Source organism: Hemicordylus capensis, chromosome 2, assembly GCF_027244095.1.
Source record: "Hemicordylus capensis ecotype Gifberg chromosome 2, rHemCap1.1.pri, whole genome shotgun sequence".
Classification (NCBI taxonomy): domain Eukaryota; kingdom Metazoa; phylum Chordata; class Lepidosauria; order Squamata; family Cordylidae; genus Hemicordylus; species Hemicordylus capensis.
Genome location: NC_069658.1, coordinates 98031137 through 98051216, shown reverse-complemented (window position 1 = coordinate 98051216; position 20080 = coordinate 98031137). Strand labels below are relative to the sequence as shown.

At 44.8% G+C, this 20080-nt stretch overlaps 1 protein-coding gene across 5 annotated transcripts in view; it reads right to left on the bottom strand.

The window, feature by feature from the left end:
- KIF27 (kinesin family member 27) overlaps positions 1-20080 on the bottom strand; it is a 71507-nt gene that overhangs the window by 31873 nt on the left and 19554 nt on the right. For all 5 annotated transcript variants that reach the window (XM_053304038.1, XM_053304040.1, XM_053304039.1 and 2 more), the window contains 3 exons: positions 5788-5963; positions 4424-4548; positions 450-605 (listed from right to left, as the gene is read on the bottom strand). In XM_053304038.1, the coding sequence (XP_053160013.1) occupies positions 450-605; positions 4424-4548; positions 5788-5963 (457 nt within the window). The remainder of the gene's footprint in view (positions 1-449; positions 606-4423; positions 4549-5787; positions 5964-20080) is intronic.

Here is a 20080-nt window from a genome sequence, read left to right as displayed (position 1 = left end):
GAAGAAGAAAGAAATGTGAGTTCACTTAAACTATATAATCTTGCTATAAAAGCAAAAGAAGTTATTTCTAATAATAGAAAATTATCTAGAAGCACTGCCCTCAGCATCAGACTTCAGACAAAAATCAGTCAGGGCTTAGCTTGTCCATTATTTAAGCATGTTGTTGACCAGGTCCAATTCTAAAACTGAAGAAAGCCCATGCCACTGGCCTGGCTACTTGTGGGGGTGGAGCTGCCCCAGCCACCACCCCACTGTGATGGCTGAACATACAACTGGCAGTCTATGAGCAGTTACACTCTCCTAATTTTTGTGGAGCTGTATAAAAATTAAATTAATTAGCCCCAATTAAAAAGCAGATGATTAAATTAAGTTTTCATTTATCTTATATTTGGTGTTATTCCCATATGTATATTTGTAACTAAAATACAGTTTAAAAAAAATTTGGTTACCTGTTTTAACCAGTTCTTTAATAAGTTCTTCTTTCATTCTGATATTAAGTGCAAGTTCACTCATCTTTTGCTTTGCAGCAACAAGTTTTAGTTCTGAATTCTTTAATTTCTGCATGTTTAGTATCTGGCTCTTCTGGATACACTCAATATCAGCACCTTGAAAGAAAGGGTAATGCTTATAAAATATATGCAGCCCATGTTAATATTCCATAACTAAGAGGGGAAAAGCCTCTGGCGGAGACTGGTAATGGCAGAGTTCCGGTTTTCGCTTCCTCATACATGGAGGCCAGAACCAGCCTGAAGAAGGCCTGACCCAGGACACCACGGGCCTGGCTACTTGTTGGGGTGGAGCTTCCCCAGCCACCACCCCCACTGTGATGGCCGCCGATCCTTTTTGTAAGTACCCCTGACTCCCCTCCCGCCCCTTCTCACCCTAGGGAAGCCCCCATTATGATAAAGGGGAATCCTCATCATATTCTCCTTTACCAGTAGACCCTCGAACTGGTCTGTGAACCCGTTCGGCCAGACCAGGGCCAGGTCAGTTCGAATCAGTCAAGTTGGCGTCAACTTCTGGTGACCACAGAGCCATGTGGTTTTCTTTGGTAAAATACAGGAGGAGTTTACCATTGGCATCTCCCGTGCAATATGAGATGATGCCTTTCAGCATCTTTCTATATTGCTGCTGCCCAATATAGGTGTTCCCCATAGTCTGGGAAACATACCAGTGGGGATTTGAACTGGGAACCTCTTGCTCCCTAGGCAAGTTACTTCCCTGTTGTGCCATTAGGTGGCTTATGCGAATTCTACTTAGGGATTATGTATCTCCAGACAATGAACAACATTGACACTGAGGTTATGGACAATATGTGGTTGATATACAAAATGTCTCATATGTCAATTGTTCTTAAGCAAAAATTATCCGTATTGACTGAACATATCAAGTCCACAGTTGATGATGTTAATTTGTGCACATATACAACCAATGTTTACACACACTTCAATAGTCAATTCACATTAACCATAGCCTTTACTCAAGTTCCACTTAATTTAATAGAACATAATTGAAACAAATAGTGCAAGACTGCAGCCATCAGGTGTAATTTCTATCCAATAAAATCAGCAGGAGAACTCCCATTGCATTTGTCCATTCCCATTGGACAAGCAGATTGGAATGGTGCGGTCCACCACCTGTCCTCTTGACCCTTGCCCAACATGGCTTATACTATCTAGCAGGGGGGTTATTGTAGAATGCCTGGTAGAGATCATAAATGCGCCTCTGAGGGAAGGTAGGATGCCTCCTAGTCTTAAGGAGGCAATTATTAGACCACTTCTAAAGAAGCTTACCTTGGATCTCTCAGAGCTGAGTAACTAAAGGCCTGTCTCCAACCTTCTGTGGTTGGGCAAGCTAATTGAGAGGGTGGTGGCTTCCCAGCTCCGGACAGTCTTGGAGGAAACTGATTATCTAGACCCATTTCAAACTGGCTTCCGGGCTGGCTATGGGGTGGAGACTGCCTTGGTCGGCCTGATGTATGATCTCCAATTGGGAATTGACAAAGGAAGTGTGACTGTTCATCCTTTGGGACCTCTCGGCGGCTTTCGATACTATCAACCATAGCATCCTTCTGGAGCCTCTGAGGGGGTTGGGGGTGGGAGGCACTGCTTTGCAGTGGTTCCGCTCCTACCTCTCGGGCAGGTTCCAGATGGTGGAGACTGTTGTTCTTCAAAATCTGAACTTTTGTATGGTGTCCCTCAGGACTCCGTATTGTCTCCGATGTTGTTTAACATCTACATGAAACCGCTGGGAGAGATCATCAGGAGATTTGGTGCAGGGTGCTATCAGTATGCTGATGACACCTAAATCTATTTCACCATGTCAGCATCATCAGAAGAGGGCATAACCTCCCTAAATGCCTGCCTGGAGGCGGTAATGGGCTGGATGAGGGATAACAACCTGAGACTGAATCCAGATAAGACGGAGGTACTCATTGTGCGGGGTCAGAACTCGAGAGACAATTTTTATCTTCCTGTTCTGGATGGGGTCACACTTCCCCAGAAGGAACAGGTACGCAGTCTAGGGGTGCTTCTGGATCCAAGCCTCTCCTTGGTGTCCCAGGTCGAGGCAGTAGCCAGAAGTGCCTTCTATCAGCTTCGGCTGATACTCCAGCTGCGTCCGTTTCTTGAGATAGACGACCTCAAAACAGTGGTATATCTGCTGGTAACCTCCAGACTGGATTACTGCAATGCGCTCTATGTGGGACTACCCTTGTACGCAGTCCGGAAACTACAGTTGGTCCAGAATGCGGCAGCCAGGCTGGTCTCTGGGTCATCTAGGAGAGACCATATTACTCCCGTATTGAAGGAGTTACACTGGCTGCCGATATGTTTCCGAGCAAAATACAAGGCGTTGGTCATAACCTACAAAGCCCTAAACAGCTTGGGCCCTGGGTATTTACGAGAAAGTCTTCTTCATTATGAACCCCACTGCCCATTGAGATCATCAGGAGAGGTCCATCTGCATTTGGCACCGGCTCGTCTGGTGGCTACTCAGGGACGGGCCTTCTCCGTTGCTGCCCCAAGGCTTTGGAATGTGCTCCCTAGTGAAATAAGAGCCTCCCCATCTCTGACAACTTTTAAAATGTCTTTAAAGACACATCTGTTCACCCAGGCTTTTAACTGATATTGGTTTTTTTAATTGGTGTTTTTAGAATATTGTTTTAAAATTTTAAACTGTGTTTTAAATTTTTTGCTTTTATATTTTCTGTTTTTGTTTTTAATTAATGTTTTACTGTTTTTATTTGTTGTGAACCACCCTGAGACCTTGAGTTAGGGTGGTATAAAATGCATTAAATAAATAAATTAAATTTACTGGAAATAATTATTGGCTCTAAGAGAAGTTTCTCTGCACAGAAGACAAGCAGGACCTTGGTTAACATGTTTGTAGCAACCTATTGTGTCATAAGATGGTAGTTAGTTTGCCCAATGCCATACATAGACAGTTAATTAGCTGTCCAATATGAATAATCTACATTGCAGGCATCCTCATGTCATTTTCTATACATTTCTCTCTCTCTTATGTGAAGATTAAACTATGTTAGCACACAAATAAAAATTGCAGTCTGATAATTTTAACACCCTTCAATCTTCTTAAGACATTTCAGGTACAGAAGTCTGGGTGTGTGCGCGTGTGTGCATAGGAGTGAATATTATATAAGGATCTAGGGTGGTGGAAGAAAGCAACAGAAGGTGAGAAGAGAGCTGGTCTTGTGGTAGCAAGCATGACTTGCCCCCTTAGCTAAGCAGGGTCCACTCTGGTTGCATATGAATGGGAGACCACTCGTAAGCACTGTAAGATCTTCCCCTTAGGGGATGGAGCCATTCTGGGAAGAGCATCTAGGTTCCAAGTTCCCTCCCTGGCAGCATCTCCAAGATAGGTCTGAGAGAGATTCCTACCTGCAACCTTGGAGAAGCCGCTGCCAGTCTGTGTAGACAATACTGAACTAGAAGGACCAATGGTCTGACTCAGTATATGGCAGCTTCCTATGTTCCTAAGGTGATGAAGAAAGGAGACCAGGAGCTCTGCACTGCACAGACCAGGAGCTCTGCACTGCACACTGCCTCATAATCAAAGAAAGTTCAACAGAGTTAGCATCTGAGGGAAATGGTGAGGATTCAAAGAGCTAGTTTGGGTCATTCAATAGGCTTGCACTAGCCCAATGGAATCCTTGACTTTGCTGTCTGAATTTTGAAACTTTCCATTGTCATGTGGCATGGAGATTGTTGTTACCAAAAAGAAATGAAAAAGTCTAAACCCTCCTGGGGCTCAAAGAATTAGTTTAATGGTTTTTGGATCCTCGTACATGTCCCTATCGTAAAAGCCTGATGTTACTTCTTGAAGCACAGCAACTCTCCAATTATCACATTTATAAGACAAAGCTATGCTTTAATCCATCATAACACGAGTATACCTTTCTTACCTGTAACGGTTCTCATCTGTGAAATGTTTTCATTTTGTGAACTGGAATCGTGCTGCACCTCTTTTTGTTCAAGTGTACTGCTAAAAGGAATCTGTTTTCGAGTCCATGTACGGTGTAAGGAACGTCTATAGAAAAATTAAAACCAAACATCACACATTGTATCACTAGGGATGAAAAATGAATAGGAGCCGAGACCACAAGTATCCAAATTAGACTTCTTTTCTCAGAATGTTTTACAAGTCTGCCAGACATCAAACAAAAACCCACAAACACTCCTACATTGTTAACAATGGGGCTAACAAAGCTGCTCAGATGCTTCTAGTGTTGCACTGCTCCTGTCCGACAATCACCCAACCTAATATTATGTGCTGAAAGACACAGCTCTAAAAGGCCAGCCTTGGTTGTTCAAGGACACCTTTGTAACAATTTGGAGCTACTTCTGAATAGTCTAGCACAGGCCTGCTCAACTTTGGCCCCCTGGCAAATGTTGACCTACAACTCCCATAATCCCTGGCTATTGACCACTGTGGCCAGCCAGGGATAACCCAGGGATTATGGGAGCTGTAATCCAAAAACAGCTGAAGGTCCTAAATTGAGCAGGCCCGGTCTAGCACCAGGTTATTTCAAGTATTGCCTCCCCACATATGAACTACCCTGACAATTTCATTCTACTAGGAGACCCTTCTCTAGGTCCCTCCCCTGTTGGAGGGTCTTTTTGCTTGCAGTACCCAGAATCTGGATAGCTTTCCAGAATAAATCCTCTTGGCCCCATTCCTGCTTACTTTTAAATGAGCAGTGACTTGTTTTGCTAAGCATTCCCAGAATATTGCTCCTAATAATGAATGTTGATTGCTGTTAATGCTTTTTGAAAGTTGCCCTCTTTTTCGATTACCAATTTGCTACTTAGAAATAAAAACTAAAATGTTTCATTTTTGTACGTCACCTTGAGTGACTGACATTCCACACAGAGTGGTTCTTAACTGCACATACTGCTGCTCACATTGCACTTCCAAGGCACTACAGCCATTTGAAAAAATGGCTGTAGAATCATGGAAGTGCAATTATGCAAGTTTACATATTGGCACAAGAGTGATCTTGCACAACACTGTTGTTTTAGGCAGACAGCAGTGTGGGCGGTTGAAAACTGCCCACATTACTCTGTGCAGCATGTCAAGCCTTTTAAAAATATATATAAATAGAAAAAGAGGAAATCCTAGAAGTAAATTTTCATTATAATTGTATGTGGGTTCTTATTAATGCCTAGGGTAGAAGTGACATATATGGGGACTTTAAATGCAAGCATATCTGTTATAGGCCAGTATTTCCTACTTCATATACATACACTAAATATCACAAAGATGTACCTAAATGGGTGTCTCTTTTTGTTCTCCGCTTGTTTTTCATCATCATCACTGTGATCAGAAAAGCAACAATGAAGAACTTCATCTTGTTCTTCTATGTGATCCAATATTATCTGGCTGCGAGTTCGAAATCCAGCCATTACCCTGTTTAGGGAATATGTTGGAGGACTTGTGTGTACCTTTAAAGAAATTAAAACAAAGAGACGACTTGTACAAATTTAGCATTATCAAGTGTTTTTTTTATTTTTAATGTCTGCTTCACAGGATTTTCTGAGAAGCAACATAAGACTTTCTTGCCTGTGTTAACATTTGGTGGTTGGAGTTAAGACAGCATAAGTTGCTCCACATATTCTGTTGCTACCATTAAAGCTCCGCATGTAAAGTCCAGTTTGAGAGTTACTTCCCACATATGCCAGCATAGCATAGGAAAGCCAGCATAGTGTGGTGGTTAGAGTGTTGGACTAGTACCGGGAAGACCCGAATTCGAATCTCCATTCAACCAAGAAACTCACTGGCTGGCTCTGGGCCATTCATGTATCTCTCAGCCTAACCTTCCTCAGGCTCACAGGGTTGTTGTGAGGATAAACATAACCATGTATACTGCTCTGAGCTCCTCGGAGGAAAAGTGGGATATAAATATAATAATTAAATAAATAAATCTATTATTCAATGCAGAATTTTCATTTGCTTAACCAAGGCAAGGTTTGCTTCATTTTAATAGATTGTGATCCATTCACCATTGACAGAACGAAACACTGGCTGACATGAATGCAGAAGGTTCCAAGTTCCCTCCCTGGCATCTCCAAGATAGAGCTGAGAGAGACTCCTGCCTATAAGTTCATAGCGGCCATGACAACTATGGGCCTATCCCAAGTGGTCTCTGGACCAACGCATATTGCAGGTCACACGCTTGATTTGGTCTTTTATTCTGATCAGGGTGGTGTTCCATGGGTGGGGATTCCTACGATCTCCCTGTTGTCATGGACGGACCACCATCTGGTTAAGGTTGGACTTACAGCCACTTTCCACCTCTGCAGGGGCGAGGGGCCTATTAGAATGGTCCACCCGAAGAGGTTATTGGATCCGGTAGGATTCCAAGAAGCCTTGGAGGGATTTAATGTTGGCTCTGCCGGTGATCCTGTTGATGGCCTGGTTGAGAATTGGAACAACTTGCTCACCAGGGCAGTAGACATGATTGCTCCTAAGCGTCCCCTCCGACCTGCTTCAAAACTGGCCCCTTGGTACACGGAAGATCTATGGGGGCTGAAGCGGTAATGTAAGTGGAGAAGGACGACTTGAATCCGACAGATTATGTCATAGAGCACACTTAAAGATCTATGCTCAGGCGATACGTGCAGCAAAGAAGCGGTTCTTTTCTGCCCGTATTGCTTCTGCAAACTCGCGTCCAGCGGAGCTGTTCAGGGTTGTGAGGGGACTTGTATCTGCCCCCCCTCCCATGAACCAAAATTTGGAGCCATCAGTTATTCACTGTGACGTGTTTAAAGAAATTTTTGCAGATAAAATCTCTCGGATCCGGGCCGACTTAGACAGAGATTCCACAATTAATTTGATGTCTGAATTGGAGGTGTCCGACAACTCCTCTTATGTGGTTCGACTGGATCGGTTTCAGTTTGTGACTCCTGTGGACAAGCTGCTTGGAGCGGTGAGACCTACCACTTCTTCTCTTGATCCTTGTCCAACATGGCTTGTTCTATCTAGCAGGGAGGCTATTGTAGGAGGCCTGGTGGAAATCATAAATGCTTCTCTGAGGGAAGGCAGGATGCCTCCTTGTCTCAAGGAAGCAATCATTAGACCTCTTCTAAAGAAGCCTACATCAGATCCCTCAGAGTTGAGCAACTATAGGCCTGTCTCCAACCTCCCGTGGCTGGGTAAGGTAATTGAGAGGGTGGTGGCCTCTCAGCTCCAGGAAGTCTTGGAGGAAACTGATTATCTAGACCCATTTCAAACTGGCTTCCGGGTGGGCTATGGGGTAGAGACTGCCTTGGTCAGCCTGATGGATGATCTTCAGTTAGGAATTGACAGAGGAAGTATGACTCTGTTGGTCCTCTTGGATCTCTCGGCGGCTTTCGATACTATCGACCATAGTATTCTTCTGGAACGTCTGAGGGGGTTGAGGGTGGGAGGCACTGTTTTACAGTGGTTTTGCTCCTACCTCTTGGATAGATTCCAAATGGTGTCTATTGGAGACTGTTGCTCCTCAAAATCTGAGCTTAAGTATGGTGTCCCTCAAGGCTCCGTACACTCTCCAATGCTTTTCAACATCTACATGAAACCGCTGGGAGAGATCATCAGGGGATTTGGAGCGGGATGTTATCAGTATGCTGATGACACCCAGATCTATTTCTCCATGTCAACTTCTTCAGGAGATGGCATATCTTCCCTGAATGCCTGCCTGGAGGCAGTAAAGGGCTGGATGAGGGAGAATAAACTGAAGCTGAATCCGGATAATACAGAGGTACTTGTTGTGCGGGGTCGGAACTCCAGAGACAATTTTGATCTACCTGTTCTAGATGGGGTCACACTTCCCCAAAAGGAACAGGTCCGCAGTCTGGGAGTACTTCTGAATTCACACCTCTCCCTGGTTTCTCAGGTTGAGGTGGTGGCCAGGGGTGCTTTCTATCAGCTTCGGCTGATACGTCAGCTGCGTCCGTTTCTCGAGATCAATGACCTCAAAACAGTGGTACATTTGTTGGTAACCTCCAGACTGGACTTCTGTAATGTGCTCTACGTGGGGCTGCCTTTGTACGTAGTCCAGGAACTTCAGTTGGTTCAGAATGCGGCAGCCAGGTTGGTCTCCGGGTCATCTCGGAGAGACCACATTACTCCCTTGCTGAGGGAGCTACACTGGTTGCCAACTGGTTTCTGGGCAGAATACAAAGTGCTAGTTATAGCACTTACATTATAGCACTTATAGCACTTACATTTATATACCACTCTATAGCCGGAGCTCTCTAAGCGGTTTACAATGATTTAGCATATTGCCCCCAACATTCTGGGTACTCATTTTACCGACCTCGGAAGGATGGAAGGCTGAGTCAACCTTGAGCCCCTGGTCAGGATCAAACTTGTAACCTTCTGGTTACAGGGCGGCAGTTTTACCACTGCGCCACCAGGGGCTCCTAGTTATAACTTATAAAGCCCTAAACGGCTTGGGCCCTGGGTATTTAAGAGAATGCCTTCTTCGTTATGTGCCCCACCGTCCACTGAGGTCACTTGAGGAGGTCCGTCTTCAGTTACCGCCAGCTCGTCTGGTGGCCGCACGGAGACGGGCCTTCTCGATTTCTGCCCCGAGATTGTGGAATGCACTCCCTGCTGAGATGCGATCCTCCCCATCCATGACTATTTTTAAAAAACATCTGAAGACCCACCTCTTCACCCAAGCTTTTTAAGCTTTTTAAATGTGTAGTTTTAATTTTATACTGTTTTAGGGCTTTTAGCTGTTTTGTTGGTTTTACTGTGTTTTAATAGTTTGATTTTAGTTGTTAATTTGTTTTAATTGTTTTTATCATGTTGTGAACCGCCCTGAGCCATTTTTGGAGGGGCGGTATATAAATTTAATAAATAAATACATAAATAAATAAATAAAATAACCTTGGAGAAGCTGCTGCCAATCTGTATAGACAATACTGAACTAGATGGACCAACGGTCTCAGTACATGGCAGCTGCCTATGTTCTTATCCTAACTGATAAGGCTTATGGAAGGATGGTGCACTAGTGCAAAGCTGTTGCACTAGCTGCTTGTGCTAAGTCTGGGGCTTGCATTCCAAACTAGTGTTGTGCTACCACAAGCATGCTTGCACAACAGTTGTGCAATCTGCAGCACACCTCACTTGTTTTAAAGAGAATTTTTGCACAAAACTGTTATAGTGCAAGGACGTAGTTCTGCAAACCTCTATTTTTTTATTTCAACTATACAATCTTCTTGCACTAGTGCAAATTTGCTTGGTTAGCACTTTGTTAGGATGGCAGCCACAGAACTGAACATGAGTGTCCCTTCTCTTCCATAGGAAGAACCATATTCTTGAAAGGATAACTCTCAATTAGGCTCCGGAAGTAAGCTAGGCAAAGACAGAAGATTTACTGTCTTGTTGAGCGAGGAGTTCCTCTCCCAGCTCAAGACATGGAAGAAATTTCTGTAAAAATAAAAATTATATACAGTGTCCATGGAAAAACAGTGATTGGTCCTCAAGCAAGATGAACCAATGTGATAAGAACGTTGGGAATATGACAAAAGGACATCCCTTAGACTCAGGACTAGTCCTGACTAAAGCTTTCCTGAATCCAAACTAGCCAACCTATCCACACAGCAACAGACTCACAAAAAACGTGAAGCAATATGTCCTCCTTTCTACTGAAGAACGAGTTCAGTGGAGAAATGCCCTTCTTCAGTGGAGGAGGACATCCTGGAAAGGGATGATGAGTCGCAATGCTTTTCTTCCCAGATTATTCTGTCTACTGCAGATAGGAACACAATGGACCCTATGGTCCATTTAAGGACCCTATGCTGAAAAAGCAGCATCTGTTCAAGTGAAGCTTACTGGACAAATATGGACACTGTGGCCAAACTGGCTTCCTTGCAAATGTCTTCTAATGACACAATGGTGATGAATCCTGCTGAAAGTGGCAGCTCCCTGTATTGGGGATGGCAGCTTTAATTCCCCCAGAACAAGCTGCTTTTATTACTGGTAAGCTAGACCAATGAAATCCCAAATCTATCAGCTGAAGATAGACTCTTTAGAGACCTCCTAAATGGAGAACTGAAACACAATGTCTGATTATTCTAAATGCCTGAAAATTTCCCAATGTATATTCCTAATAGCATCTTGAAGACAGGAAGACATGTGGCCATGCACATGTCCCAGGGCAGGGAGTTTCAGAGCTGGGTGAAATCACCAAGAAGGCTTGGTCCCACCAACCTTACTTCCAATGGCAGCAGGACGTGAAGCAGTTCTTGTTTGTGGAATAACGTCTAGGTGCCAACAGTGTTTCTACTACCACACAATCTCCAGGTGGTGATATGGAGCCATTCCAGGTCAGAGTGACAAATGCAATCTTAAGTTAGCAGGTCTGGTACTGACAGTAGTCTATAGAGGAAGCTATGGACATTCTCACCAGATAGGATACCCATAGTCTCCTCAACTAATATTAATTATAGCAGGCCTGCTCAGCTTAGGCCCCCCAGCCGTTTTTAGACTATAACTCTCATAAACCCACAGCAGCCACAGTGACCCATAGCCAGGGATTATGGGAGCAGTAGGCCAACATCTGCAGGAGGGCCACAGTTGAGCAGGCTTGACTTATAGCCTTAACTATAATGGTGAGTCATGTAAGCAACCCATGCTTTTGCTTGTCTTACCTTCTGGACCACCTTGGCAATGAGTGGTGAGTGAGAAAGTGTAGAACAGCCCTCATGAGCTGTCCAAGTGAGCACATCCAGCTTGTCCACTTTCACAATGGAACCTGGTGAAGAAGCTCTGTGTGGTTTACCAGAAAGGCAAAAATGTCTATCAGTGGTGCTCCAAACCTGCTTGTGGTTTCCTGAAGACTGTATATACCTGCTGAGCCAATCTGTCTTTGTGTTCAGTGTTCCCTTTATATGTTCTGTGAGAATTGACTGAAGATTAGTCTCTTACGGTTGTAACAATATCACTCCCTAGAATGGAGCCCTCAAGAGTATACACTCCCTCCTCTCTTCTTGTTCACATGGGCTTTGACTACAATATTCTCTGTCAGAATGTGGGAGCTCCTCAATCTGAGAGGAGGATGACAGGCAGTTGGCCTTGAATTCAAGCCAACTGATGTTGTGCAGAGTTTCCTCTGGAGGCCATTGACACTGTACTGATTGTTCCTGACAATGAGCCCCATACTGGCAACTGTGATTATCTGGATAGATATGGGTTCTTGGAAAGAGTTCCCTCAGCTAGATAATGGTCATTGATCTACTAGATGAGATACCTGTACATGGTCAGAAAGTCTAGAATTGGTCAAAGCAGCAGGAACAACTGAAAGGATCTGGATCAAAACTTGGCTCAAAGAACAGTCTCTGACAATAATTAAATATTAAAGGCCAGGAAAAGAAAAACATGTCCATGGAGTGAGATTATTGCATTTTCTGAGTGACTTGTATGATGTTTTGGTGCAACTCCCAGTAGAAGAGAAGGAGAAACTGTACTGGACAGAGTGAGCTGATTACCATGTTGATAAGAAAATGGTCGTACTATAGGCACTCAGTTCCGGGTAGACATGAAAACCAAGCTTAGAAGTGGGCTACTGCTGACAATGTAAGTTTAGTAAATAACCTCAGGACCGCAGCAACACTGAAGAGGGAAAGCCCAGTACTGGATGGGAACATGGAAAGCCCAGAATAATGGGAACATGGAGATTGTTCCCATGCAGTGCATTTAGGAATACCTGTGTAGGTACTTAAAGTTTAATATGGCTCTCCGATTGCTATTCTTCTTAAGCATGATGAAGAAGATAAAGCAGATACCCGAGGACCCCTTGCAATGGCACTTCTGACCACCTGAATTTGCAGTAGATAACTGATGGTGATTAGTATACGCAAGTGTTTTTCTTAATGCTTGCTTCATGGAGAAGGAAGAATCTCTTGTATGAAACACAGTTCTGTTAGTAGCTGTAGTGACGGGAAGGCTTTGAGGAGGACTAGGCCTCACTTAGAGCAACTGGTGGGAGGGTGGGCCGTTCTGAAAGAGGGGAAAAGCCCAAGAAAAGCCCAAGAAGTTCAAATCAAACGGACCAATCCAGAGCACTGGGTGGGGATTTCTGGCTCAGCCACCAGCAGAAGCTTTAGTCTGTTAGTTAGTCTACCCGAGGAGGCGGGCCCTGAGGAAGCAGCAGGCTGAGAGTTGATGGGGATGTGGGAAGGCCACAGCCTGTAAGTAATAAGTTAGGACCAAGTCAGTTAATCATATTAGGGAAGTTAATTTTTTTTAATTGATTGCTTGGAATCTGTGATGCCAGGTTAATGAAAAAAACAGGTTTGTTCATAAATATGGGTTCTGCACTTGCGCAGACCAATTCGGGCAAAATATATTTGCTCCTTGTGGTGCCAATAACTACCATCTGCCTATGCTCCACATCCGTTGGTACTGGCAGTTCGGCGCTGATTTCCCTTTGTTCCTTGATGGCCGCCAATGAAGTGACAGTCTGACTGACAGTCTCAATACCCATTATCTATTATATTAATTCTCCTGAGTGTGCCTTGGAATGTGCGTCCCAGAGCCCAGCTGATTGGCTGGGTGGCAGACACACCTGATTGGCTGAGCCGCACCCAGGAGAATTGGTTGCTGAGGTGGCAGCCCGGCCGTGGAGTCCAGAGGTGGCTGGCCCAGCCGCAGAGGCAAGGCCCAGGAGAGGGGAAAGAAATGGGGGTGGGGCAGAAGTGGCAGTGGGGAGGAGAGGTGGCTGGGCCCGGAAGCAGAGACTGAGGCAGAAGTGGGGGAGGTAACCGCCGGCCCCAAAGAGCGCATAGATGCTCTGTGCGGGGTCGGCTAGTGGTAAGTATTCCCTGAGGTGAGTTTCACATAACACAAGTTTATGAATTTATCATTCCAGTAGTGGTCTACAGTGGGGATGGATGGGTGGGTTTTATGAATGTCAACAGATCACTACCAGATCATCTGTTACAGGTAAGGAACCTTTTTATCTGGATCATGATCCAGTGACAATCATAAATATGGGTGACTCACTAGCTTTCCTCATGCTGGAGGTGGGAGCAGCAAGCTACACCATCTGCAACCATACTTGGAGAAGTTGGACCTTATCTCAGACAAACATGTGTTGATAACATCCAGAGTGGACTATTGCAATGCACTCTACGTGGGGCTGCCCTTGAAGACTGTTTGGAAGCTTCAGCTGGTCCAAAATGCTTCTGCAAGGATGCTCATAGGTGCAAGTTGTTCCATGAGTATCACACCCATCCTGTGGCAGCTTCATTGGTTACTGGTCCACTTCTGGGCTAGATTCAAGGTGCTGGTCTTAACCTTTAAAGCTCTACATGGCTTGGGGCCGGGGTACCTGTTGGACGTCATTTACCCATATGAATCTGCCAGGTCTCTCCATTCATCATCTCAGGCCCTGCTCATGGCCCCGCCACTAACAGAGATCTGGTTTGCGGGGACTAGAGACAGGACCTTCTTGGTTGTGGCCCCTCGGCTTTGGAACACCCTCCCTGAAGAGCTTCGCCATGCTCCCGCCCTCAGTGTTTTTAAAAAACTAAAGACACACCTTTTTAAGGAGGCTTTTTAAATGCTCCATCTTTGGTTATATCTGAGAGATTCTTTTGTTTTTATAATTTTCAGTTTTTAGTTTTTAAAATAACTTTTAATTTGAACTTGATACTGATTGAAGTTTTAAACCTGACTTTTAACTTGATTACTCAATTTGGTTAATGTTATTACTTATATTGTATATTCTGTCTATTTTATTGTTGTGAGCTGCTCCGAGCAGTAGAGTAATGGAGGAGCAGGGTATAAATATTTTAAATAAATAAGTAAGTAAATATATCCCTTCCAAAATTGGCCACTACTACAGAATGGAGGTCAAATGGATAGTGTCTTACAAAGGTTTGATCAGAGGCCCAAGTCACAGCCATGCAAATAACTCTGAATCCTATTCCTAATAGGCCACAGAAACTGCATTTGCTCTTGTAGAGTGGGCCTTGACTGATTTTGGTAGTTCCACTTTTGTATTCTATAGGCTAGGTATATCAGCTCTACTAACCAGTGAGAGAGCCTCTGCTTAGATATAGGTAGGCTCTTGGTTTTTGTTCTTGAAAGCTATGTAAATTTTCTTTTTATGAAAGTCGTGAGTTATTTTCAAATAAAACAGGAGTGCTAGCCACGTCATGGCTCAGTGGGGAAGCAACCTGCCTAGAGAGCAGGAGGTGTTGGTTCAAATCCCTGCTGGTGTGTTTCCCAGAATATGCGGAACTCCTATATCGGGCAGCAGTGAAACAGGAAGGTGCTGAAAGGCATGATCTCATACTGCGCAGGAGAAGGCAATGGTAAACTACTCCTGTATTCTACCAAGAAAACCACATGGCTCTGTGGTTGCCAGGAGTCCTGACTCGACAGCACAATCAATGTACATCTAGGCAATGTAGAGTGTTTTCCAATTGTGTTGTAGGGTTCCAGAAAAAGGTTGGAAGCACAATATCCTGGTTCAAATGGAATTCTGTCTCTATTTTAGTTTAGAATTCTGGATCTAAGTGCATTACCACTTTGTCTGGGTGGAACTTAAATCTATGGCTAATCAGTGTGTAAAGCCATGAGCTCACTAATCATTTTAGCAGTTGTAATTGCTATCAAGACTGTTTTCAAAGACACCATTTTAAGGGGTGCTGTTGCAATAGGTTCAAATGGTCTCTTAGTCCGTGCTGATAGCACTAGAGATGAACTCCATGGGTTTTTGAACTGATGGGTACAGATTATTCACACCTTTCAAAAACCACTTGCAATCTGGATGGCTACATACAATTTTTCCATCCCAACCCTTGTAATAGGATGAGTCTGCAACCAGATGAACTTTTATGGAGACATTTGCCAACCTTTTGGCTATTAGAGCTGTCAGATAAAGTAGAACTTTCCTATGTTGCCATATTGGCATTGAAATCATGCGTTTTTGCATGTTGTTGGAACCTTTTACACTTGGAATTATAATTCTTTCTGGTGGAGGCTCTCTTATCATTTAGCAAAATGTCATCTAGTAGTCTATTTTCCATGCTGTTAAACATAGATTACTGAGATCTGGATGAAGCCTTGGTCTTGACTCAGCACGTCTGCATGCTCTGGCAGGCGTCTGTGATTTTCTCCAGACAGCTGTGGAAAACATGATTGTCTTGGCTATCGTGGAGTTATGAGAAAACAGTGTGTTTTGTCTTGCAATATCTTTGCTACTACTCTGTTGAGTAGTGGATATGGTAGGAACAAGTAGAAATTACTTTGAGTCCATTGGCATTGGAAGGCATCTCCCTTGGAGTACTTTCCCAGTCCTGCCCTTGAGCAATAGTGACTGCACTTCTTGTTCTCCTGTGTTGCAAATAGATCCACTGTTGGTGTTACTCACAGACAGACTGCAACTGAGGAAGGTTTATCTCCCACTTGAGTTCTGCTCAATGCATCTGCCAATGTGTTGTCTACACCTCTTATGTTTATTGCAATCAGAGGGATCTGGTGCACAACGCATCAGTTCCATATTTGTAGATTCAGGTTGCATAAGGAACAAGACACTGTTCCTCCTTGTTTGTTGATGTACACTATGGTAGTTGTATTATCCAACTGAACCTGGACCACTTGACCTGTCAAATGTAGTTTGAATGATTTGAGTGCTTGAAAGACAGCCAGTAGCTCCAATAAACTGATATGTAAGGCTTTCTGTTGTGTAGTCCACAGTCCTTGCACTTTGAGATCATTCATATGTGCTCCCCAGCCTACAAGGTGTCCATAGTTATCCATGCCATCAGCACTGGTACTTTGAAGGGAATTCCTCCTAGGAGATTTGCCTTGATTGTTCACCAATTCAATGAGTTCAGAACTGAGTCTGGAATTACAGGAAGTAGATTTTGGCTATCCATATTGGGGCAAAATGCTGATAGGTATAGTGATAGTGATAACTGAAGCTTCCACATCTGTACTTTTGCATATCGCACTGTTGATGTGCAGGAAGTGTCATGGCTCAGACTTCTGTCTCAGAAGAGTCAGAGGAGGAACGGGAGGATTCGCCTGCTAGTGCGGGCTCAGAGGCACAGCAACTTCGAATATGGAAGTGTGGTGGTACAGGAGGCCATCAAGCCCAGAAGCACCTGACTTGTTCTTGCAGACTGTTGCGGTGCTGTTTGGAAGCTGTTTACCAAGGCGCTTATGCACTGGAACCTCTCGTATGGTAGATACGCCATTTGCTGTAGCATATTGAGTCGTGCACTGATATACTGTAAGCTTCTCACTGGTGTTAGATGCAGCTTTTTTCAATTGATTTGGATCCCTAAATTGATCAGCAACATCTTCACCATCTCCATGTCGGCGAGTAGCTGGTACTTGGTCCTGGCTGTGAGGAACCAGTCGTCGAGGAACGGGTAAACTGAAAGTCCCTGTACTCTGAGGTGGGCGACAATTATGGCCATGCACTTTGTGAATACTCTTGGCGCTGTCACCAGCCCAAAGGATAGTACATTGTATTGATAAATCTGTGCACCCAAGGTGAATCAGAGATACTTCCGATGACTCCGCTGTATGACAACATGGAAGTAAGCATCTTTGAGGTCGAGCGTTGCAATCCATTTCTCCTCGTGAAGTAATGGCAGGATGGCTTGCAATGTTGTCAGTCTGAATTTCTGTACTTCGGTGTATTGGTTGAGCCAGAGCAAGTCCATTATGGGATGTATCCCCTGTCCCTCTAGGGTATTAGAAAGTACCGGGAATAAAATCCTGTTCTGCTCTGAGCCCACTGCACTGGTGATACCGCCCCTTTCAGGAGCAATTGCTGCACCTTCTCCCACAAAATTGGAGTGTCCAGGGTGCACTTTATCCCCATAAACAGAGGAATCTCCTTGAACTCTAAATCATAGCCTGTCGTGATGATTCGCAGGACCAACTGGTCCAATGTTATATGGTGCCATGCTGGAGCATGGCTTGCCAGTTTGATGGTATTTCCGGCAGGCGTCAAGTTGATGTAGTTACTTGCGCTCGAGTTGTCGTCGTTGCGGGGAAATGAGTCCAAGTTGTTATTGGCTAGTGGGCTAGCAGAAAGATCAAAGCTGTTGCTTTAGCTGCTGTGCCGCTTTGTTGTGGCCTTGTTGGTTGGACTTGTTCCGGGTTTGGAATTGGCGCCGGTTGTAGCATTGGTACTGGTGCCTGTAGTCTCTTCTGTCAGTCTGTCGATAATAACTCTGCCTCTTCTGGTAGAGCTGATAACGTTGATAAGTTTGGATTCTAGAAGTACTGAATCTCTGATTGATAAAGGAGCGTGCCAACAATTTGGATTTTTTCCACTGCTCCATGGTGGAATCCGTGTCATCTGAGAAGAGGCCCTTTCCTCCAATGGGCAATGTTTCTATGTGATCTTTCATGTCCTGCTGAAGGTGAGTAGCTCTCAACCAGGCATGACACTGAAGGATAATTGACGAAGTAAGAGTGTGTGACTCAGACTCAGCCAGGTGCTTTGCGTTTGCTAGTTGCTGTCTGGTTGTGGTGGTTGTTCGCAGGAAGGTAGCCTCAAACTTCTTCATAAAGTTGGCATGATCCAGAGTAGACCACTGGTCATACAGAGTCTCCCACAGTGAGTGGATATATCTCGCCTGGCACGCAATATAGTTCGCAATCTTAATTCATAGGCACACGGTAAAGTAAGTATGCCTTCCCAGTACATCCAATTTGCGCCCTTCCTTGTCTGCTGGAGTAGAGTGATGTTTATATCACCAAAGAGTTTGGTGTTGGGTGTCTTATCACATACTCGTTGTCTTCCTCCTGGATACGGTACAAGACTTCAAAACGTTTGGAGGTAGGAGTAGATGTTTGCAGCACGTCCCACGCGGATTTCGCTGCCCTGGAAATGTGAAGTAACATAGGTAGATATACTAGTTGTAGTCCCGATGCCTTGTCATCATATTATACACTGGGTCATCCTAGTCCAGTGACTTTTGCTTTACATTGAGGCCAAGAACGTGAGCCATCTCCATGACGTGCTGGTGGTACCCCTTCATTTTCTCATTAGGAGAAATGGAAAGGATGGCAGCGACATCATCGCTAGGATCAGGTAATGTAGGTTCTTCCGGTTCATCTCGTTCAGTTGTGCCTGAAGAAAAGCCATCACTATCATCACCATCCCCTGAAGAGGAAGGCAAGGGCGAAGCATGAGGGTCGTTCCCTGGTCGTAGTGGAGCGCCCCCTGTTTGAGTCCCTGTAAGCCTTGGAGTCACAGCTGGTTGCACCATCAGATTCATCTGTAGGGAAACCGTTCTCTTTGTTTGTTGCACTGGGAGCAGTGGTAGAGTAGTTTGCAGAGAGACAGATCTCATTGAGATAGTGGGATGCATGGGTTCTGTCGGCCAACTTGCCTGTAGAGAGACTGTTCTCTGAAATGTTGTGGCAGTAGCAGTTTGAACCACTGATTCCTTCAGCTGTCTCTTTTGTGGAGGTGCTCTCTTTCAGTAAGCCACAACTTGAAGAGAGAGTAACCTTCTGGAGAGACAGTACAAGTATTGTGCCATCCCCCTTGGGGAAGGAGACCTGTGATAGGAGTAGTTAGGCCCTGTGGCGGATGAAGTCTTTGGGATTTGAGTTGTGTCTTGGAATCCTTGAAATGTATTTGAAGAAGGGGTGTTCCCCTCAGATAGTAACATGCGGTGGAGGGTGTCACCTGGACTGTCATTGTCAGCATCTGCATGCTCAAGGTTGTAGTGGTCCACGATACCACAGGGGATTCCAACCTCTTCTTGTATGACACCGAGTTTGATCTCGGCGTCGAGTTCAGTGTCACAAATTATTGCTACAGTGTCCATGTGTGGTATGTCGGCCCCAACTCCTGTGCCCGATCTGACTGCATTGAGTGGTACGGAAACTGTTCTTGATGTTGATGGTGCTGCTGATGTCAAGTTTGATGCCAAGGGATTTATCGATGCCGAAGTCGAAGGTTTTTTTATTTCAGTGAATGGACATGCCTCCCCGCCAACGTCAAGCTCTTTTTTGTACTCTTTCTTGTTATTTCTGCCGTCGACATTGATGGAGATTGTCATGGAGTGGGTGCTGGAGAAAGAGAGGCCGCTCAACGCCGTGGGCTCTGATAGATTTGAAGGCCCGTTGAGGATGGTGTGCGCTCAGAATAGGTGCTCGCCCCTCTTTCCTTGTGCTGTTTAGCCTTCTTTGCTTGGGGCTCCGATGTCGGTGCCAAGCCCTTCCTTTTAGGGGGCGGCAACATCCCTTCCGGCTTTTCAAAAACCTGGGTCGCTTTTGAAGTTGAAGCCGTCAATGTTGAGGCGGTCAATGTAGAGGAGGCCTTTGTAATGGTCGAAGTCGAGGCTTTCGAAGCCAAGGTGGCTTTTGATGACTTTGCCTCCGAGACTTTAGACTGCATTATTACAGGTCTCGACTCTGAGGTGTCCCAGCGCTTAGGTTGCAGCGCCTGCTCCAACAATGCCACTTTAAGGTGAGCCGCTCGATTCTTCAGTGTCTGCTTATTAAAAGTAGGGTAGACTGAGCAATTCAAAGTATTATGGGCCTCTCCTAAACAAAATAGGCAGAGTTCATACCCATCAGCAGA